At 57.3% G+C, this 22,056-nt stretch overlaps 1 protein-coding gene across 1 annotated transcript; it reads left to right on the forward strand.

Moving 5' to 3' along the window:
- The first annotated feature begins 241 nt into the window (after positions 1-241).
- Positions 242-20,633, forward strand: COL9A2 (collagen type IX alpha 2 chain). The gene is made up of 32 exons (XM_077788478.2): positions 242-1,010; positions 3,638-3,712; positions 5,766-5,801; positions 5,893-5,955; positions 6,945-6,998; positions 7,691-7,726; positions 7,879-7,902; positions 8,037-8,090; positions 8,755-8,808; positions 8,970-9,017; positions 9,148-9,204; positions 10,236-10,289; positions 10,896-10,949; positions 11,490-11,543; positions 11,686-11,739; positions 11,817-11,870; positions 12,036-12,089; positions 12,286-12,339; positions 12,508-12,561; positions 12,817-12,861; positions 13,311-13,364; positions 13,573-13,626; positions 13,705-13,758; positions 15,159-15,230; positions 15,312-15,347; positions 15,614-15,658; positions 15,778-15,810; positions 16,757-16,903; positions 17,340-17,394; positions 18,208-18,396; positions 18,511-18,588; positions 19,979-20,633. The coding sequence occupies exons 1-32, from the start codon at positions 924-926 to the stop codon at positions 20,161-20,163; spliced, it is 2,067 nt and encodes a 688-aa protein (XP_077644604.2). The 5' UTR covers positions 242-923; the 3' UTR covers positions 20,164-20,633.
- Positions 20,634-22,056: the final 1,423 nt, after the last annotated feature.

Below are 22,056 nucleotides of genomic sequence, written 5' to 3' on the forward strand. Positions count from 1 at the left end.
GGACAATGGGGGACAACAATGGGGGACAATGGGGAAAACAATGGGGGACAATGGGGGACAATGAGGGACAACAATGGGGGACAACAATGGGGGACAACAATGGGGGGACAATGGGGGACAATGGGGGGACCTGGGGGGGACAATGGGGGGACAGGCAGGGGATGGGGGACACTGGGGGCAGAGGTGATGGCCGGGGGGCTTAGGGGTGCTGGGGGTGCTGGGTCGAGGTTTGTGGGGTGCTGGGTGGGGGTCCCGGGATGTTGGATGAGAGTTTAGGGGGGCTCAGAGGGGCTGGGTGGGGGATTTGAGGGGCTCAGGGGTACAGAGGTGCTGTGTTTGGGGTTTTGGGGTGCTCACAGATGCTGGGTGGAGGATTTTGGGGAGCTTGTGCTAAACTCTGTCACCATCGTGCCAAACATCGTCCCCATCATGCCAAACTCTGTCCCCATTTTTGTGTCAAGTTCTGTCACCGTTGTGCCGAACTCCGTCCCCATCGTGCCAATCCCTCTGTCCCCATCGTGCCAAACTGTCCCCATCGTGCCAAACTCTGTCCTCATCGTGCCAAATTGTCACTGTCGTGCCAAATCCTGTCACCATCGTGCCAAACTCTGTCCCCATCGTGCCAAATTCTGTTCCCATCGTGCCAAACTCTCACCATCATGCCAAGTTCTGTCCCCATTGTGCCAAGTTCTATCACCACAGTGCCAAATTCTGTCACCATCGTGCCAAACTCTGTCCCCATCGAGCCCGTAACAGCCACGGGCTCACCTGAGAGGGGCGGGGACCTGCCCTCATCTGCTCCATATTAATGAGCCCTTCCTCCTTTCCTCCTCCTCCTCCTCCTCCTCCTCCTCCTCTCTCCCCTCCCGGTGTCCCGGAGCGCTGCTCGGTGCCAGCCGCGCTCGGTGCCAGCCCGGCTCGCCATGGCCCGTGTCCCCCTGGCCCGTGTCACCCTCGTGTCGCCGCTCTGGCTCCTGCTCCAAACCTCCTGCCTCTGCCTGGCCCAGCTCGTAAGTGCCGTGCTCGATTCCCGGCTGGAACGGGGATGGAGAGGGGACGGAGAGGAGATGGAGAGGGGACATTCCGCATCTCGCACTTTGGGTTTATTCCCCCAGCACTTTTCCCCTGTTTTTCCCAGGAATTCCCTCCCGGGAGGGTGGACGGAGAGGGGACATTCCCCATCTGGCACTTTGGGTTTATTCCCCCAGCACTTTTCTCTTCTTTTTCCCAGGAATTCTCTCCCGGGAATGCAGAGGGGCCATTCCCCATCTCCTCTCCCTCGCAGTCCTGAGCATTTTGCGTTTATTCCCCCAGCACTTTTCCCTTCTTTTTCCAAGGAATGTTCCCCGGGGGGATGGATGGAGAGGGGACATTCCCCATCTCGCATTTTGCGTTCATTCCCCCAGCACTTTTCCCTTCTTTTCCTCAGGAATTCCCTCCCGGGAATGGAGAGGGGACATTCCCCATCTCCGCTCCCTCGCAGTGCTCAGCATTTTGTTTTTTTTCCCCCAGCACTTTTCCCCTGTTTTTCCCAGGAATGTTCCCTGGGAGGGTGGATGCAGAGGGGCCATTCCCCATCTCCGCTCCCTCGCAGTGCTCAGCACTTTGGGTTTATTCCCCCAGCACTTTTTCCTTCTTTTTCCCAGGAATTCCCTTGTTTTTCCCACCCCGGGAGGGTGGGAACAGCCACAGCCCCGATCAACCGTGCGAGAAGTGCGGGCTTGGAAATTCGGGAATTGTTGGCTAAACGAGTTTAGTTTGTTCAATTTAGTTTGATTTCCCTCCCGAAGCAGCAGTGGGGGGCTCTTGTCTTTCCCGCTGGATTTCCTGGGAAATTTGCTCCTGCTTTCCTGGGATGTGCTGCAGATCTGCACTGAGTGGGGCTGGGGGGGCTCTGAGGCTTTTGGGGTGATCCCACGGCTCCTGGGGGCTGTCGGGGGGTCCCCCTGGACTCTCCAGACTCACCCAGGGGCAGGAGAAAATGGATCTGGAAAAAGGGAAGGTGAACCCTGGAGAGGGGCAGGCAGTGGGATTCCACCTGGGAAAACCCTCCTTGCTTTACAGCTGCAAAAAAATTTCAGATTTTAGAGGTTTTGGGAAATTTTTCCATGTGGTTCCTAAGCTGCCTGTTGGAAACTGGGGGACAACTCCTTCCTAAACCCCCCTCCCCGGGGTTGTGGGGCAGGGGAGCAGAGCAAGGGGGATGTGGGAATTTTGGGAACAAGGAACCCTTTGGAATTCGTTCCTCGGGCAGGACAAAGGTGCCATTCAGGGAGATCCCAGGGATGGAGACTCAGGGATTGATCCAAGGTGGAGCTGGGGCTCTCCTGTTGTGCACACGAACCAGCAGCACCTCTCGCCCTTATAGATTTACATTGATTCCTACATTTATTCCTTATATTTATAATTATTTTTACAATTAATCCATCCTGGGAGGCTGCAGGAGTGCAGCCCAGCCACCGTCTGCTTCCCATTTGCAGGAACACCAGGGCTTCAGTCTGCAGGACTGGAATCTTTTCCCCCTGAACTCCCTGTTAGGATAACAGAGGTTTCTTTACCGAGCCCTGTGCAAACCTCAAAGCCAGCACCGAGAGCTTCCCTGAATGGAGCTTTTGTCCAGAGCCCGGGAGCAGAGCCAGCCTGGCCCAGGGAGAGCTCACACAGAGGGGCTGGGGGTCCCCGCCTCATCCTGGGGGTTTTGGGGCACTAAAATCCTGCACGTGCTCCCAGAAATCCCACTCTGAGGAAAGGGGGTTTGGAAGAGCTGCCGTGACCCCGTGGACACCCTGATCTGTCGGGGCAGGAGCTCTGGGAGCAGCAGGGAAAGGGGGACAGAGATGGGGTAGAAATGCTTGGAGATCCTGCTCCATGCAGGCAGGAGCACCAGGGAAAGAAAGAGCAGAAATGGGGTAAAAATGTCATCCTGTGGAGATCCTGCTCCATTGGAGCAGGAGATCCTTGGATAGGAGGGAAAGAGGGAAAGAAATGGGATAAAAATGGGATCCCATGGAGATCCTGCTCCTTGGGGATAGGAGATCCCTGGACACCAGGGAAAGAGGGAAAGAAATGGGGTAAAAACGCCATCCCATGGAGATCCTGCTCCTTGGGGGCAGGAGATCCTCAGACGTGAGGGAAAGAGGGAAAGAAATGGGGTAAAAATGTCATCCCGTGGAGATCCTGCTCCATCCGGGCAGGAGCACAAGGGAAAGAGGGAAAAAAATGGGGTAAAAATGTCATCCCATGGAGATCCTGCTCCTTGGGGATAGGAGATCCCTGGACACCAGGGAAAGAGGGAAAGAAATGGGGTAAAAATGTTATCCCATGGAGATCCCTGCTCCATCAAGGCAGGAGATCCCTGGACACCAGGGAAAGAGGAAGGAGGGGTAAAAACGCTGCCATCACCCTGTGGAGACCCTGCTCTGTTCCCCACAGACACCAGGGCAGGAGATGGGGGAGAAATGGGATAAAAACTGGGCAGGGAGTGAGGAGCTGGAGGTGCCAGCGTGAGAAATCCTGGATTTCCCCATCCATGCCCTTGCTGGGGGACCCACAGGAGGGGCAGAGCTCTGCCCCACACATCCCCCACACATCTTGGGGTCCTTCCTGACATGGATCCCATCCCTTTTCTCCCCCATAGCGAGGGCCACCAGGAGAACCTGGCCCACGAGGGCCCCCCGGTCCCCCAGGAGTGCCGGGAGCCGATGGCATCGACGTGAGTGCCCAGGAACCTGTGCAGGGATTGGGAGGGAGGGAGGGAGGGAGGGGACACCAGCACAGAAGGGACATTGTGAGTGGCACGGGGCTGGGGGAGCCTCTCCGTGCTGTTCCCACTCCTGATTTAGGGCAGGCAGAGCAGCCCCGGCTCTGCTGGTGGCAGCAAAAGTGCTGCACCCCCAATCCAGATCAATCCACAGCTCGGGAATTTGGGGTGGGGTTGGTTTTTGGGGGATGCAGGGGTGAGGGGGAGGATGCTCGGAGGGGTTGGGGCAGGGACCACCCCAGAGGTGCCCAGTGAAGGGGGGACCTGGCGGGGACAGTGACATCCCAGCGGGGATGTGGTGGGGGATTGTGGCTCTGGATGCTCCATGGGTTGTGGGATGGGGGCCCGGACAGAGGGGAGCCCTGTGAGGCGGTAGAAAGTGCCCTTTCTCCAGGATGTGGGGTTATTTTAGTGTTATTTATAGCCAGAGCAGGCACAGCGCTTCGGAAACACCGTCAAACCCGCAGAAAACCCCGGGAAAACCCTCACAAAATCCCATCAAACCCCTCACAGAACCCCACTTCACAAACCTGAGTAAAACCCTCACAAAACCCCAGCAAAATCGTCACAAAACCTCACTTCACAAATCCCAGTAAAACCCCCACAAAATCCCATCAAACCCCTCACAAAACCCCACTTCACAAACCCCAGCAAAACCCTCACAGAACCCCAGTAAAACCCTCACAAAATCCTATCAAACCCCTCACAAAACCCCACTTCACAAACCTGAGTAAAACCCTCACAAAATCCCATCAAAACCCTCACAAAACCCCCAAAACCCCTCACAAACCCTATCAAACCCTCACAAAATCCCAGCTCATCATCCCTCAGAAAACCCCGCTTCAGAAACCCCAATAAAACCCTGACTAACCTCAAAAAACCCTTACAAAACCCCCTCAAAACCTTCACAAAACCCCATCAAACCCTCAAAAAATCCCAGCACAACCTTCAATAATCCCAGTAAAACCCTCACCAAAGCCCCCTCAGAAACGCCGTCAAACCCTCACAAAACCCCACTTCACAAACCCAAATAAAACCCTCACAAAACCCCCAAAAACCCCCACAAACTCCAATACAACCCTGATAAACCCCCCAAAAAATCCTCACAAAACCCAGTACAAACCTCAAAAAGCCCCAGCTCAACCTTCAGAAAACCCAGCTTCACACACCACAATAAAACCCTCAAAAAACCCCAAAACCCCTCAAAAACCCCAATAATCACAGACAAAATGCCAAGAAAAATCTCACAAAACCCCAATAAAACCCTCACAAAACCCCCCAAAACCCTCACAAACCCCAATAAACCCTCACAAAATGCCAGGAAAAAACCTCACAAAACCCCAAAAAACCTTCACAAACCCCAATAAAACCCTGCAAAACCCTGACAAACCCCAACAAAACCCTCAGAAACCCCAATAAAACCCTGATAAACTTCAAAAAAACCCTCACAAACCCCATCATGGAATGGGCTCTGTGGGGCAGGGATTGGGATAATGGGATGGGCTCTGTGGGGAAGGGATTGGGATAATGGGATGGGGTCTGTGGGGAAGGGATTGGGATAATGGGATGGGGTCTGTGGGGCTGGGATTGGGATAATGGGATGGGCTCTGTGGGGCAGGGATTGGGATCCTGGGATGGCTCTGTGGGGCAGGGATTGGGATAATGGGATGGGCTCTGTGGGGCAGGGATTGGGATAATGGAATGGCTCTGAGGAACAGGGATGGCTCTGTGGGGCAGGGATTGGGATAATGGGATGGGCTCTGTGGGGCAGGGATGGGGATCCCGGGATGGGCTCTGTGGGGCAGGGATGGGGATCCCGGGATGGGCTCTGTGGGACAGGGATCTGGATCCTTGGATAGCTCTGTGGGGCAGGGATCGGGATCCTGGAATGGGCTCTGTGGGGCAGGGATGGGGATCCCGGGATGGGCTCTGTAGGGCAGGGATGGGGATCCTGGAATGGGCTCTGTGGGGTGCCCGGTCCCTTTTCACTCCTCCCCTCTCCCAGGGTGACAAAGGCCCTGCAGGATCTGCCGGCTCCCCGGTGAGTCCCCACCCCACCCCTCAGCCTGGCGGTGACCCCGCTCCTTCCCTGGGGCCTGCTTCCAACCTGATCCCAATTTTTCATTTTCCAGGGTGTCAAGGGCGAGCCTGGAGCTCCTGGTCCGGATGGAGCCCCAGGGAAGCCGGGCATTGATGTGAGAACCGACCCTGTCCCCTCGTGCTGTCCCTGCCCGTGGGGTCACAGCTGCTGTCGGCCCCACATAAAAATGTGCCCAAATCCCTCTGGGCAGGAGCTGAAAACACCTTGGGAATCCCAAATGAGCTCGGGAAGAGCTTCTGCCATCCTTTTCCACATTTGGGATCCCAGCAGAGCTCAGGAAGAGCTTCTGCCATTCCTGCCCACTTTGGGAATCCCAAAAGAGCTTCTGCCATTTCTGCCCACTTTGGGAATCCCAAAAGAGCTTCTGCCATTCCTGCCCACCTTGGGAATCCCAAAAGAGCTTCTGACACTCCTGCTCACTTTGGGAATCCCAAAAGAGTTTCTGCCACTCCTGCCCACCTTGGGAATCCCAAAAGAGCTTCTGCCATTTCTGTCCACCTTGGGAATCCCAAAAGAGCTTCTGCCATTTCTGTCCACTTTGCAAATCCCAAAAGAGCTTCTGACATTCCTGTCCACCTTGGGAATCCCAAAAGAGCTTCTTCCACCCCTTCCCACCTCGGGAATCCCAGCAGAGCCTCCTCTTGTTTCCTCCAGAATATATCCGCAGCAGTTCCATGTCCCCCACTGTCCCCACTTCCCTGGCACCCATGAGGTGGCACCGTCCCCTCCTTGGCACAGCCTGGCGGGGGTGGTGGCAGCAAGGGGACGGAGCTGCCACCTCGGGGCCTGTCCCCAGGGGCCCTGGGGGGGTCTCAGGGGTGGCAGAAGCTTTTGGGGTTCCCAGGGTGGGGTGATGAGCGGGTTCCTGCCCCATCCCAGGAATAAAAGCGGGATCAGGGATGGGTGGAGCTGCCCACGTGTCCCTGCCAGGGCCGGGTGTGCCCAGGGTGGGTGTGAGGGTCCCTGCAGGGTGTCCCTGTGCTAATTCCACCCTTGGCCCCTCCCGATGGATTCAGCCCAGCCAGAATTCCTGGCTGGAAGCAGGAGGGATAGGAATAACTCGCTGGGGCTCTTCCCTTGCAGGGCCTGACGGGAGCCAAAGGGGAGCCAGGACCCATTGGCAGGCCAGGAGTCAAAGTGAGTGAGGGGCAGCCCCGGCTCCCTCATTCCCAGGATCCCAGTTCCCGAATTCCCACCTTCACGAATTCCCACCTTTCCAAATTCCCACCTTCCCAAATTCCTACCTTCCCATATTCCCACCTTTCCAAAATCCTACCTTCCCAATTTCCTTTCTCAGATTCCTACCTTCTCAAATCCCCACCTTCCCAAATTACCACCTTCTCAAATTCCCACCTTCCCAAATTCTCTCATTCCCATATTCCCACCTTCCCCATTTCCCACCTTCCCAATTTCCAACCTTCCCAATCTCCCTCATTCCCAGGCTCCCACCTTCCCATATTTCCACCTTTTTAAGGATTACACCTCCCCAGATTCCATCCTCCCCAAATTCCCACATTTCCAAGTATCCCACCTTCCCAATTCCCAACTTTCCCAAATTCCCACCTTCCCAATTTCCCACCTATCCAAGTTCCCACCTTCCCAGGCTCCCCCTTCCCTCCCAGCCCCAGCCTGGGGCCATCCCCGTCACTCCGGACGGGATCCATGGATGCAGGAACTGCCTGATGGAGTTTTTGATAGATTTTTGGCCCTGATGGAGTTTTTGATGGAATTTTTGGCCCTGAGGCTGCATCCAGGGAGGGGGAATTGGAGCAGCTGCCGGAGCAGATCCTCCTTTTCCAGCTCCTGACTCTCCTCTTGTGTCCTGGCAGGGCCAGCCCGGACTCCCAGGGCCACCAGGGCTCCCTGTGAGTATCTGCTGCTCCCATGGGTGGGGTGGGCACCCCCCAAGTCCCCCCTGCTCCATCCTTGCTGGTGGGGTGGGAATCGCCCTCCTTGGGGCAGGAATTCCGGAGGATTTGGGGAATTGGAACCAATTGTCATTTTCTTTTTGTCACAGGGTCCTTCACTGCCAGGACCCCCCGTAAGTGCCGCTCCGGGGCTGGGATGGGTGGCCTGGGATCCTGCTTGGAATTGTGCAGGAGGAGCTCAAACCTCAGCACCCCCAGAGGGGAGGAACTGGGAAATTCCATGAATTTCTCTCCCTTCTCCCTTTAGGGGCTTCCAGGCCAGGTTGGACTTCCCGGGGAGATCGGAGTGCTGGGACCCAAGGTGAGGAGCCAGGAGGGGACAGGGAGGAACCTCCGCTCCTTCCACCAGGAGCAGCTTCTGTGCCCTCCAGGGCTCCTGGGATAACCGGGGGTGACCCTGAAACGTGGGAATGGAGGTTCCCCGTGTGCCATCACCCTGGGGATGTCCCCATTCCTGCTGGGACATCCAGAGCTCTTAGGATAAGCAGGGATGATCTGAAATGTGGGAATGAAGGTTCCCATGGTGTCATCACCCTCGGGATGTCCCCATTCCTGCTGGGACATCCAGGGCTCTCCAGTCCTGAAACATGGGAATGGACCCTGGGGATGTCCTGCTGGGACATCCAGAGCTCCTGGGATAAGCAGGGATGACCCTGAAATGTGGGAAGGGAGATTCCCCTGGTGCCATCACCCTGGGGATGTCCCCGTTCCTGCTGGGACATCCAGGGCTCTCCAGTCCTGAAATGTGGGAATGGAGGTTCCCATGGTGCCACCACCCTGGGGATGTCCCCATTCCTGCTGGGACATCCAGAGCTCCTGGGATAACCAGGGATGACCCTGAAACGTGGCAATGGAGGTTCCCATGGTGTCATCACCCTGGGGATGTCCCCATTCCTGCTGGGACATCCTGGCTCTCTGGGTCTCCATCTCATCCCAAATTCTCCTTTCCTGGCCTTCTTTCCTAGGGTGACCCCGGACCCGACGGCCCGAGGGGTCCCCCAGGTCCTCCAGGGAAACCTGTGAGTATCTCCCAGCCACCTCCAGGAGGGAGAAGCTTCCCCAGGCTCATCCCGGGGCTTGGGGCTGGAATTTGGGCTCTGGCTCTCACCTCCCACCCCATTCCTTGTTCCCTGCTCCCTGATATAAAATCCTGGAGTGCTGATGGTTTCCTTCCCTGCAGGGCCTCCCGGGACACCTCCAGGGCCTGGAGGGCAGCGCTGATTTCCTGGTGAGAGCTGCCGTGACCTGGTCCCCTGCTGTGACCCGGGTGTCCCACGTGGAGCAGGACACTCCCTCCCTCTCTTCCCAGGCCTCTCCAGGTCATTCCCAACTCATCCTTGTCCTTCCTCTCCTCCCAGTGCCCCACCAGCTGCCCCCCAGGCCCCAAGGGCCCCCAGGGACTGCAGGGATTGAAGGTAAGGAAGTTCTGGAGCTGCCATGGCGGGGGGAAAAAATGGGAATTGTCACCTCCAGGATGTGGTGGAGTGAAGGATCCTTCTCTGGGATCTCTGGAACACCAGGACAGGGAGGTCTGGGGGAAAAAGGTGCTGTGGGAAAGGTCCCTGTGGGTCCCCAGCCCCTGTGCCAAAGTCCCAAACCCAGCTCAGGATGTCACCTGTGGGATTCTGAATTCCTCCAAAATGTCTTCAGTTGGGTTTTGAGCCCATCCCATGTCACCTGTGGGATTCTGAACCTCCCTCAAATGGTCCCCTGTGGGATTTTGAGCCATCCCATGTCACCTGTGGGATTCTGAGCCCCTCCAAAACGTCCTCAGTGGGATTTTGAGCCTATCCCATGTCACCTGTGGGATTCTGAACCTCCCTCAAAACATCCTCAGTGGGATTTTGAGCCCCCCTTTGCCAGTGTCAGCAGTACAATTCTGAGCCCCCCATTGTCACCTATGGGATTCTGAAACCCCCCCCCAATGTTCCCATTGGGATTCTGAGCCCCTCAAATGTTCCTGTTGAGATTCTGAGCCCATTCCATGTCACCTGTGGGATTTTGAGCCCTGCAATGTCACCAGTGGGACTTTGAGCCCCGCAAGGTCCCAAATGGGGCTCTGAACCCATTCCATGTTCCCATTGGGATTCTGAGCCTCCTAGTGTCCCTACTGGGATTCTGAGCCCATTCCACATCCTCAGTGGGACTCTGAGCCCGTTCCATGTCCCCAGTGGGATTCCAAGTCCCCAGTGTTCCCAGTGGGATTCTGAGCCCCTCAAGGTCTCCAGTGGGATTTTGAACCCCTCAATGTCCCTGATGGGATTCCGAGCCCCCCAATGTCCCCAGTGGGATTCTGAGCCCGTTCCATGTCCCCAGTGGGATTCCAAGCCCCCAGTGTCCCCAGCGGGCACCCCAGGGTGGGATGTGGGACGTGGCCACCGGGATGGTGCCACCACCCCGCAGCTCTGCCAGGGATTTTCCTCATGGATTTCCTCTCCCCGTGCAGGGACACAGAGGCCGCCCCGGCGCCCTCGGAGAGCCCGGCAAGCAGGGAGAGCCGGTGAGTGATCCGGCAGGATCCCAGATGGGTCCCAGCCAGATCCCAGCTGGATCCCAGCAGGATTCCAGCAGGATTCCAGCAGGATTTCAGTAGGATACCAGCCAGATCCAAGCAGGATTCCAGCAGGATTTCAGTAGGATCCCAGATGGATCCCAACCAGATTCCAGCAGGATCCCAGCTGGGTCCCATAAAGATCCCATAAAGATCCCAGAAAGATCTCATCTGATCTCAGCCAGATCCCAGCAGGATTCCAGGAGGATCCCAGCAGGATCTCAGCTGGATCCTGGGAGGATCCCAGCCATATCCCTTCAGGATCTCAGCTGGATCCCAGATGGATCCAGCAGGATCCCAGCAGGATCCCAGCAGGATCCAGGTGTGGCCGTCCCTGTGGGGCTGGAAGCAGGGAAGGAGTTTTGGGAAGGGAAGACGGGAGGAAAGAGGAAAATGGAAAATGTGGGAATGGGAGACCAGGGTGGCCGTCCCAGGGTGGCTTCCTGGGCAGGGCCACCTGTGCCCATCCCTGTGGGTGCCGGTGGGGGCTGGGGTGCCCCCAGGCTGCTCTGTGTCCCCTGTCCCTCCAACATTCCCTTTCCTCTGCATTCCCAGGGCCCCAAGGGGGACGTTGGTGCCTCTGGAGAACAAGGAGTCCCAGGCCCTCCGGTAAATCCTTCATTCCTCTTTTCCTCTGTCCCCCACGTCCCGCAGGAACTGGGGGTGGCCTCTCTGTCCTTGTCCCCAGACAGCAGGGAGGTGACACCGGCCTGTCCCCGCTCCCAGCAAAGCCTCCATCGCATCCCTCTCCCACTCCCCCTCTGCAACACTCCAGGGCTGTTCCCAGGGATGATTTGGGATAAATCCCCTCTGTCCCCTGCCGTGGTGGGGGGGAAATTAAATCCACAGGAATTCTCAGAGCACTTTGAAGATGAAAAGCAATTACTGGGCTGAGCTCTCCATGCCAGGAACGGCTTTGAAGGCAAGAGCTGTGGCCCCGGGAAGTGGCTGCAGCTGGGGCCCTCTGGAGTTATGGACTTGACAGCTGGAAAAGCACCTGCTGGGGGGCTCTGGAATTAGGAGGACCTGGAATTCCTCCTGTTTGGCAAAGCTGGTGGATGTCAGCTCTTTCTGGGATGGCTGCTTCCCCCTGGGCTGCTCCTGGGGGGTTTTATCCAGCTGAATTGGCTCTGGTTTCCTTCCCTGCAGGGACCTCAGGGCCTCAGGGGCTACCCTGGCATGGCAGGACCCAAGGGCGAGACGGTGAGTGTGGGGGTGGCACCCCCTGGCTCTGGGATTTGGGGCTCCAGGTGCCACCCAGATCGTTCCCAGATGTGCTGGGCCGTCTCGGGGATGCCAGGATGGATTGGGGTGGGAATTGACCTTTCCATGCTCTTTTTTCCAGGGCCCTGCTGGCTACAAGGGCATGGTGGGGAGCATCGGAGCCGCCGGGCGGCCGGTGGGTGCCCCGTCACCCCTGGGTGCTCTGGGATCCCCCTGTGCCCTGCTCAATCCTTCTTCTCCTCCCTCCTCCAGGGCAGGGAAGGCCCCAAGGGACCACCTGGGGACGCTGGTGACAAGGGGGAGCTGGTAGGTGACCCCCAACCCCCCAGTGCTGGTGTCCCCTGTTCCCCAGCTTGGCACCGTTCCCACACGGAGAGGGCTGTGCCCGGGGTGCCCTCGAGGGGCATCTCCGGCTCCCAGCCCTGTCCCCTGTGCCAGCAGGACACTGACACTTGTCCCCTCCTGCTCTAGGGCGGCTGTGGCATCAGGGGACCCCAGGGTGACATCGGCCCCAAGGGGGAGAATGTGAGTACAGCTGGTGGCAGCTGTGCCCTGCCAGGGCAGAGTGCCCTGTCCCTGCTGTGCCATCACCACCACCTGTCCTTGGCCCCTCCAGCACACACCTGGAACGTCCCTTTCCCTCCCCACGTTCTTTTTGTCCCCACCGTGAGCCTTTGAGTCCCTTCGAGGTGTCCCACGGGTGACTCTTCCCCCTTTTCAGGGTCTCCCGGGCATCGATGGCAAGGATGGCACCCCAGGGATCCCAGGAGTGAAGGTGAGGGAATGCCACCCGCTGGGAACCGTGGGCACGGCGAAGGGAACAGCGTCCCCTGGCACGGCAGCTCCTGCCCACGGGCTCGGGGCAGTGTCCCCCTCCGGGCAGGAGCCCCTTGCCCACCTCTGGGCACCCCACTCCCGGTGACACCCCCTCTGTCCCTCGCAGGGTGGCACGGGACAGGCGGGACGCCCGGGAACGCCGGGACACCGGGGACAAGCTGTGAGTGCAGGACCCCCAGCCTGTCCCCCGAGGGGTGACACCCTGTGCCAGGGTGCCAGGGCCCGTGGGGACACTGAGCTGTGCCCAGGGGTGACACCCTGTGCCAGGGCCAGCACCCCGAGGGGACACTGAGCTGTGCCCAGGGGTGACACCCTGAGGGGACACTGAGCTGTGCCCAGGGGTGACACCCTGTGCCAGCACCCTGAGGGGACACTGAGCTGTGCCCAGGGTTTGATCCCGGCTTTGTTTCCTCAGGGATTGCCGGGCCAGCCGGGAAACAAAGGTGGCCCGGGTGACAAGGTGGGTGGCACCTCTGAGCATCCACCCCACTGCTCTTGTCCCCTCCCTGTCCCCGCTGTCCCCCTCCCTGTCCCTCCCTGTCCCCACTGTCCCCACCCTGTCCCCTCCCTGTCCATTCTGTCTCCACTATCTCCGATGTCCCTCCCTGTCCCTCCTGTCCCCTCCCTGTCCCCACTGTCCCCCCATCCCCTCTAAGTCCTTCCCTGTCCCCACTGTCCCCACTGTCCCTCCCTGTCCCTCCTGTCCCCTCCCTGTCCATTCTGTCCCCACTATCTCCGATGTTCCTCCCTGTCCCTCCCTGTCCCCCCCATCCCATCCCTGTCCCCTCTGTCCCTCCTGTCCCCTCTGTCCCCTCTGTCCCTCCCTGTCCCCTCTGTCCCCTCTGTCCCTCCTGTCCCCTCCTGTCCCTCCTGTCCCCACTGTCCCCTCTCACCTCTCTCCCCTCACAGGGTGAATCGGGTCCTCGGGGCCACCCCGGTGTCACCGGTGCCCCAGGGCAGCTTGTAAGTACCGAGTGTCACCGTGTCCCTCCCGGGGACAGCCTCGGGGCTGACCTCTCCCTTTTTTGTTTTTTTTTTCCCCTTTTTCCCCATTTCCCGCACCCCAAAAACGGAACCGGGCACTCGAATGGGGCACTTCATCCCCAGCCCGCGGTGGTGACAAGGACAGGGCCAGTCCCACCTTCCGTGGGGTTTTCTTTCCCATTTTTAGGGCGAGCCCGGACCTCGGGGCGAGCAGGGCCCGCAGGGTGTCCCCGGGCCGAAGGTGAGCTGGGGACACCATGGGGAGGTGGCGGTGCCAGGGGGGTGGCCCTGACCCCGCTCCTCTCCCGGCTCTCCGCAGGGTGACAGGGGCGAGCGGGGCCTCGTGGGGCCCCCCGGCGAGCAGGGCAGAGCGGTGAGTTGTCCCCAAAGCTGCTGAGTTGTCCCCAAAGCTGCTGAGTTGTCCCCAAAGCTGTGCTGGGACATGGGACATGCTCTGAGTTGTCCCCAAAGCCAGGCTGGGACACAGGGAATACTCTGAGTTGTCCCCACATCCAAGCTGGGATGTGTTCTGAGTTGTCCCCAAAACTGGTGAGTTGTCCCCAAAACTGGTGAGTTGTTCCCAAAGCTGCTGAGTTGTCCCCAAAGCCGGGCTGGGACATGGGGGATGCTCTGAGCTGTCCCCAAAGTTGGTGAGTTGTCCCCAAAGCCGGACTGGGACACAGGGAATGCTCTGGGTTGTCCCCACATCCAAGCTGGGATGTGTTCTGAGTTGTCCCCAAAGCTGGTGAGTTGTCCCCAAAGCCGGACTGGGACACAGGACATGCTCTGAGTTGTCCCCAAAGCTGGGCTGGGACATGGGGAATGCTCTGAGCTGTCCCTAAATCTGGTGAGATCTCTCCAAAGCTGTGCTGGGACATGGGACATGCTCTGAGTTGTCCCTAAAACTGGGCTGGGACATGGGGAATGCTCTGAGCTGTCCCCAAAGCTGGGCTGGGACACGGGGAATGCTCTGAGTTTTCCCCAAATCTACTCTGGATCACAGGGAATGCTCTGAGTTGTCCCCAGAGCTGGGCTGGGATATAGGACATGCTCTAAATTGTCCCTAAAGCTGATCTGGGACAAGGGGAATGCGCTGGGTTGTCCCCAAATCCAGGCTGAGACACAGGGAATGCTCTGAGTTGTCCCCAAAGACAGTTAATTGTCCCCAAAGCTGAGCTGGAACACAGGGAATGCTCTAAATTGTCCCCAGAGCCACTCTGGGACACTGGACAGGCTCTGAGTTGTCCCCAAAGCCAGTGAATTGTCCCCAAATCCCAGCTGGGACACAGAAGATGCTCTGAGTTGTCCCCAAAGCCAGGCTGGCACTCGGGGGACACTCAGCCCCGGGATGGGGGATCCCAAGGCTGGATTTGGGATCAGCAGGACACAGCCACACCTCCCGCTTTGATCCCGGGCTCAGTCCCTGCCTGTCCCGCTGCTGAGGGATTAGGGAACAGCTCAGGGATTAATGGGACCCCGGCTGGGACAGGAATTTCCTCCTGTCCCAGGAGAGCTCAGCCCCTCTGCAGAGCTTTCCTTCCCTGGGAAAACAGCCAAAAACCTGATTTGTGCTGCTTTTCCAGGGGACAGGAATCCATGCCTGGAAAATCACTGCTCTTGGCATGGCTTCTCCCTGGTTTTGTGCCCTGTGTCCCCTCAGAGCTGGGATTTAGGGAAGGTTGGGCTCAGTGGCCTTGGGGACAATTCCCTGATGGGAAAAAGTCTTTCCATTGTCTCCCCTTACTCGTTTTCCCATATTCCTTGGATTTCCAGGGGCCAAAGGGTGAGCAGGGCCCACCAGGCATCCCAGGACCCCAAGGCTTGCCTGGAGTCAAAGGAGACAAGGTGACAGCTCTGGGGACAGCAAGGTGGCTTCTTGGGGACCCTGCTCTGAGCTGGGCTGATCCCAATTTTTCCTTTTCCCAGGGCTCTCCAGGGAAAACCGGCCCCAAAGGCAGCGTTGTGAGTACATCCCAAGCTGTGCAGGGGTTTAGCCGAGCTGGGCTTAACAGAGCTGGGTTTAACAAACGCTGGCTCTAGGCATCTTCTCCATGAATTCCCCCCTCATTCCAGAGGGTGGGGAGGACTTTGGGAATGTTCCCACCTCTCCTTGCTTTTCCTTAGAGGGTGAGGGGGACTTTGGGAATGTTCCCACCTCTCCTTGCCTTTCCTTTAGAGGATGAGGGGGACTTTGGGAATGTTCCCACCTCTCCTTGCCTTTCCTTTAGGGAGATCCCGGTGTCCACGGCCTGGCAGGGCTCAAGGGAGAGAAGGTGAGTGATTCCAGAGGATTCCTGGGAATGCTGGGGGATCCTGCCTGGCATTAAATCCCAGCTCCAGCCCGAAATTCCTGCTGTCTCCTCATGGCCTTTCCCATGTCCTGTGTCCCCAGGGGGAGTCAGGAGAGCCAGGACCCAAGGGACAGGTGAGTGGTGGGGTTTGGGACCCCCCACAACGTGGGGGGATTTGTGGGATCCTCCTGGCTGCGGTGCTGAGGGAATATTTTCCCTGGAGATGGGAGCCAGTGACCAGGATCAGCCCTGGATTCAGGCTCAGCTCCTCTTTGGGGTTTGACCCTGGAGTCAGGCTCAGTTCTGGGCTCAGCACCGGATTCAGCCCCAGCCCCGGTTTTTGGGATCCAGCCCTGGATTCAAGTTCAACGCCAATTTTTGGGATCCAACCCTGGGTTCAGCCCCAGTCGATTTGGGATCCAGCCCAAATTTTAGGGATCCAACCCTGGGTTCAGCCCCATCTCAAATTTTTGTGATCCAGCCCCAATTTTTTGGATTCAACCCTGGATTCAGGCTCAGCCCCGGTTTTTGGGATCCAGCCCTGGGTTCAGGCTCAGCCCCAATTTTTGGGATTCAACCCTGGATTCAAGTTCAATGCCAATTTTAGGGATCCAAGCCTGGGTTCAGCCCCAGCCCAAACTTTTGTGATCCAACCCTGGGTTCAGCCCCAGCCCCAATTTTTGGGATCCAGCCCTGGATTCAAGTTCAACCCCAATTTTAGGGATCCAGCCCTGGGTTCAGCCCCAGTCCATTTGGGATCCAGCCCCAATTTTTGGGATCAAACCCTGGGTTCAGCCCCAGTCCATTTGGGATCCAGCCCCAATTTTTGGGATCCAACCCTGGGTTCAGCCCCAGCCCCAATTTTTGGGATCCAGCTTTGGATTCAAGTTCAACCCCAATTTTAGGGATCCAAGCCTGGGTTCAGCCCCAGCCCAAACTTTTGGGATCCAACCCTGGGTTCAGCCCCAGCCCCAGTTTTTGGGATCCAGCCCTGCCTGTGGTTTTTGGGGGATTTTGGGCTCTTTTGTGCCCAGCACAGCCTGAGCCCCTCCTGCCCCTCTCTCTCCATCCCTCCTCCAGCAAGGCATCCAGGGCGACCTCGGCTTCCCGGGCCCCTCGGGGGATGCGGGAGCACCGGGAATTCGGGGCTATCCCGGCCCTCCCGGCCCTCGGGGGCTGGTGGGGGAGCGCGGAGTGCCGGGGATGCCGGGCCCGCGGGGCACAGCCGTGAGTATCCCGATCCCAAATCCCTCCTCACCCTCCCCGTGCCCTCAGCTGCTCCAGCTCGCCGGGAATTCAGGAATTGCCTCTCCTTCCCACCCAGCTCCTCTGGGAACGCGCTGCTGTTCCGCTCAGGAACTGGGATCCCGCCTTCCTGGGGAGGAATTCCATCATTCCCACTATGGGTGGCAGCCCAAAAGCGTCCCTATATAAACCAGCCAGCAGCAGGGATTTGTAGGGTTGGGATTTTCCCCTAAAAACTCATTTTGGACTCAAATGCCGCGAGCACGGAGCGAGCTGAGCGTGGAGCGCTTGGATTGGGACGGGGGGGAAGAGCAGGGTGGGAAGGTGACCTGGGGTGCAGGGAGGGGATCGGGATCGGGATTTGGGCTGGGAGGGGCACTGGAGGGGGACAGGGCGAGCGAAATTCCCTTCCTGGCAGGGCCGGGACGCTGGGGACCAGCACATCGTGGACGTGGTGCTGAAGATGCTGCAAGGTGAGGGCGGAGCAGGGGCCACCACATCCTGTGGATCCCACCCCATGGATCCCACCCCATGGATCCCACCCCATGGATCCACCCCTTGGATCCCATGGCTCCCACCCCATGGATCCCATCCCATGGATCCCACCCCATGGATCTCTTCCCATAGATCGCACCCTATGGATCCCATGGTTCCGATCCCATGGCTCCCACCCCATGGATCCCATCCCATGGATCCCACCCCATGGATCTCTTCCCGTAGATCCTACCCTATGGATCCCATGGTTCCGATCACATGGATCCTACCCTATGGATACTACCCCATGGATCCCTTCCCATAGATCCCACCCCATGGATCCCATGGTTCCCATTCTGTGGATTCCATCCCATGGATCCTATGGGTCCCTCCCCATGGATCCCATTAATCCCATCCCATGGATCCCTTCCGATAGATCCTACCCTATCCCATGGTTTCCACCCCAGGGATCCTGCCCCATTGATCCCACCCCATGATCCCTTCCTATGGATCTCATCCCATGGATCCCTCCCCATGGATCCCTTCCTATGGATCCCATGGATTCCTTCTTATGGATCCCATGGATCACTTCCTATGGATCCCACCCCATGGATCTTGCCCCATTGATCCCATTGATCCCTTCCTATGGATCCCATCCCATGGATCCCATGGAACCCTCCCTGTGGATCCCTTCCTATGGATCCCATCCCTGTGGATCCCTTCCTATGGATCCCATCCCTTGGATCCCTTCTTATGGATCCCATCCCATGGATCCCATGGATCCCACGGATCCCATCCCTCTCTGCCCACAGAGCAGCTGGCAGAGGTGGCTGTGAGCTCCAGGAGAGCCGCCCTGGGCGGGGTCGGGGCCGTGGGACCCCCCGGCCCCCCCGGCCCCCCAGGGCCCCCCGGTGAGCAGGGTCCCCACGGCCCCCTGGGAGCCCGAGGTGTCCCCGGAATCCTGGGAGCCGCCGGGCAGGTCGGGAATGTCGGACCCAAAGGTGGGTGCTGGTGGCACGGTGCCATGGCCAGAGCTGCCGGGGTGGCACTGTCCCCGCCCCTGGTGGCCCATCCAGCGTTTCCATGGATTCATTCCCTCCTTTGGATACCCACAGGGAAGAGAGGAGAGAAGGGTGAGCGGGGAGAGGTTGGCCGCGGCCACCCGGGAATGCCAGGTCCTCCAGGGATCCCAGGTGAGACCAGGCGTCCCCTGCACCGACACGGCCACGTGGCCTTTGTCACCTTGGGGGGACGAGCCCAGCGCTGCCTGGGGACCTTCTGATCCATCCCACAAAAACTGCCCGGGTTCATCCCACAAAATGTGCCCAGGTTCATCCTGTGAATCTGCTCAGGTTTATCCCACAAAACCTGCACAATTCATCCTACAAAATTTCTTCAGGTTTATCCTACAAAAACTGCTCAGGTTCATCCCACAAAATTTGCACAGGCTCATCCCATAAAACCTGCATGAGGTCATCCCACAAAAACTCAGCTTCATCCCAAAAAATGTGCCCAGGTTCATCTTGTAAATCTGCTCAGGTTTGTCCTAAAAAAACTGCACAGGTTCATCCCACAAAATTTGCACAGGTTTATCCCACAAAAACTGCCTGGGTTTGTCCTGTAAATGTGATAGGGTTTATCCCACAAAACCTGCACAGGTTCATCCTGTAAATCTGCTCAGGTTTATCCCACAAAAGCTGCACAGAAATCCCAATTTCTCCGGAAAATTCCCTATTTTTTGGGGAATAAATCCTGATTTCTCAGGGAAAATCCCTATTTCCTGGGAAAAAAATCCCAATTTTTTAATGAGAAAAATCCCTATTTCCTGGGAAAAAAAATCCCAGTTTTTTCCGAGAAAAATCCCTGTTTCCTGGGAAAACCCACATTTTTTTCTGAGAAAAATCCCTATTTCCTGGGAAAAAAATCCCATTTTTTTCTGAGAAAAATCCCTATTTCCTGGGAAAAAAATCCCAATTTTTTCCGAGAAAAACCCCCATGTTTTTCTGAGAAAAATCCCTATTTCCTGGGAAAAAAATCCCATTATTTTCTGAGAAAATTCCCTATTTCCTGGGAAAAAAATCCCATTTCTTTCCGACAAAAATCCCTATTTCCTGGGAAAAAAAATCCCATTTTTTTTTCTGAGAAAAATCCCTATTTCCTGGGAAAAAAAAAATCCCAATTTTTTTTTCTGAGAGAAATCCCTATTTCCTGGGAAAAAATTCCAATTTTTTCTGAGAAAAACCCCCATTTTTTTCTGAGAAAAATCCCTATTTCCTGGGAAAAAAAATCCCAATTTTTTCTGAGAAAAACCCCCATGTTTTTCTGAGAAAAATCCCTATTTCCTGGAAAAAAAAAAAAAATCCCTATTTTTTCCAAGAAAAACCCCAATTTTTTTCTGAGAAAAATCCCTATTTCCTGGGAAAAAAAAATCCCAATTTTTTCTGACAAAAAAAATCCCTATTTCCTGGGAAAACCCCCATTTTTTTTCCAAGAAAAACCCCAATTCCTCAGGGCAAACTTCCTTATGGAATGCCGCCATCTCCCAGCGTGGCGCTGACGCCCTCCATGCCCGTTTGCCCGCAGGTCTCCCGGGCCGCCCCGGGCACGCCGAGGATGGCAAGGCGGGCGAGCGGGGCCCGCCGGGCACGCCGGGGTCACCAGGTGCGCCGGGCGCCGCGGGGCCGCCGGGGCTGCCGGGGCTCTGCGAGGCGGCCGCGTGCCTGGGCGCCTCGGCCTACGCCGCCGGTGCCAAGGGCCCCCCGTTCTGAGGGGAAAATCCCCTTCCCCGCGCTGCAATCCCGCCGGGAAGCGTTTCCAGCCCTTCCCGCTTTTCTGGGAATGCTTTTCAGTCAACTTTGGGAAGTTGGGTTTGGGATAAAGGGCGCGCGTGTGTCGCCTCGAATTCCTCGAGCGCTCACGCTTTGTTTCCATCCGTGAGGGGTCGAATCTTCTCCCTGTGCCCTTCCCCCAAATATAAAATTTATTCCGATTTTATTTTTTAATTCCCTGTGATGTTTGAAGGAGCTGGCGGAAATTCCCTTTTAAACTGGAATTTTTAAAGCCCACCCGGATCAAATTCATGGTTTGGTTACTTAAGACAATCCCCAGCTCCGATTTGGTCACGCCCAGAGCTGTAAATCTTTGTAAAATAAGGATATTTGATAATTGTGATGAGGAAAACGCCAACTTTTGGAAAAAACTGGATAATAAAACCAAGCTGGATTCTTAAGAACTGGAATGATGCGTGGATTTCTTGGGATCAAAGCAAGGCCGTGGTGGGGTGTGGAATTTTGAGGGTGGAAGCTGGGGATTGGGATGAAGCTGGGAAGAGGAATAAAGTCCTTCATCCCATAAGGAAGCAGCTTGGATGCCATTCCAGAGAGATTAAATCCCAAACGTGGAGAAGGAACAGCTGGAAAACATCCAACCCTGTCCTGAATCCCAAAAATCCCTGTGGGGAAAGGGGAAGGAATGGCCTGAATCCCAAAAATCCCGGCTGAATCCCAAAAATCCCTGTGGGGAGCGGGGAAGGAATGGCCTGGCTGAGCCTCCCTTTCCAGGGAGATCCATCCCGATCCTTTTTCCCTGGAATTCCCGCTGAATTCCCGCTGAATTCCCATTTTCCAACCCCTCCTCTCCAGCTGTGCCGCACATCTGGGGCAATCCCAGCTTTTCCTGCCTTTTTCTCCCCACGAGAGGGAGCTGCCAGCCCGTGGAATTCGCTTTTCCAGCCCGGGATATTCCCGATAAACTCGGCTTTCCTTCTGAAGGGGCGGGAGCATCCCCCGGGACCGGGCTGAGGGGGGAAAAGGGGGAAAATTCCCTTCCTTTGACCCCTTCCCACTTTTGGGATGGACGTGGAAGGGCTGGAAGGGGCTGGGAGCTGAGTTTTGGTCCTGGAGCGGGGAAAAGCCATTTCCAGGTGGGATCAGGGCTGAATTTTGTTCCTGGAGCAGGGAAAAGTCACTTCCAGGTGGGATCAGGGCTGAATTTTGTTCCTGGAGCAGGGAAAAGTCACTTTCAGGTGGGATCAGGGCTGAAGAGGAAAAAAGCCACTTCCCAGGACAGACCAGGAAAAGCTCTGCTGTGCCTGTGGAGCATCCTGGGCATCCTGGAGAATCCAGGAATCCTCTGGAGCTCCTCAGTCCCACACTCAGCACATGCTGGGATGGGATGGGATGGGGATGGGGAATGGGATGGGGGAACGGGATGGGAATGGGATGGAGGAACGGGATGGGGGAACGGGATGGGGAACGGGATGGGAATGGGATGGGGGAACGGGATGGGGGAACGGGATGGGGGAACGGGATGGGAATGGGATGGGGAACGGGATGGGAATGGGATGGAGGAACGGGATGGGAATGGGATGGGGAACGGGATGGGAATGGGATGGAGGAACGGGATGGGGGAACGGGATGGGAATGGGATGGGGAACGGGATGGGAATGGGATGGGGAACGGGATGGGGGAACGGGATGGGAATGGGATGGGGAACGGGATGGGGGAACGGGATGGGAATGGGATGGGGAACGGGATGGGGGAACGGGATGGGAATGGGATGGGGAACGGGATGGGGGAACGGGATGGGAATGGGATGGGGAACGGGATGGGGGAACGGGATGGGAATGGGATGGGGAACGGGATGGGGGAACGGGATGGGGG

This window comes from Lonchura striata, chromosome 23, assembly GCF_050655825.1.
Source record: "Lonchura striata isolate lonStrDom1 chromosome 23, ASM5065582v1, whole genome shotgun sequence".
Classification (NCBI taxonomy): Eukaryota; Metazoa; Chordata; class Aves; order Passeriformes; family Estrildidae; genus Lonchura; species Lonchura striata.

Bases quoted from the DNA above. Each gene is read 5' to 3' on its own strand.
- COL9A2 (XM_077788478.2), top strand. From the start codon at position 924: ATGGCCCGTGTCCCCCTGGCCCGTGTCACCCTCGTGTCGCCGCTCTGG. The intron at 10,950-11,489 runs GTAAATCCTTCA...CCTTCCCTGCAG, and splicing joins AAGGAGTCCCAGGCCCTCCG to GGACCTCAGGGCCTCAGGGG. The intron at 12,562-12,816 runs GTGAGTGCAGGA...TTGTTTCCTCAG, and splicing joins CGGGACACCGGGGACAAGCT to GGATTGCCGGGCCAGCCGGG.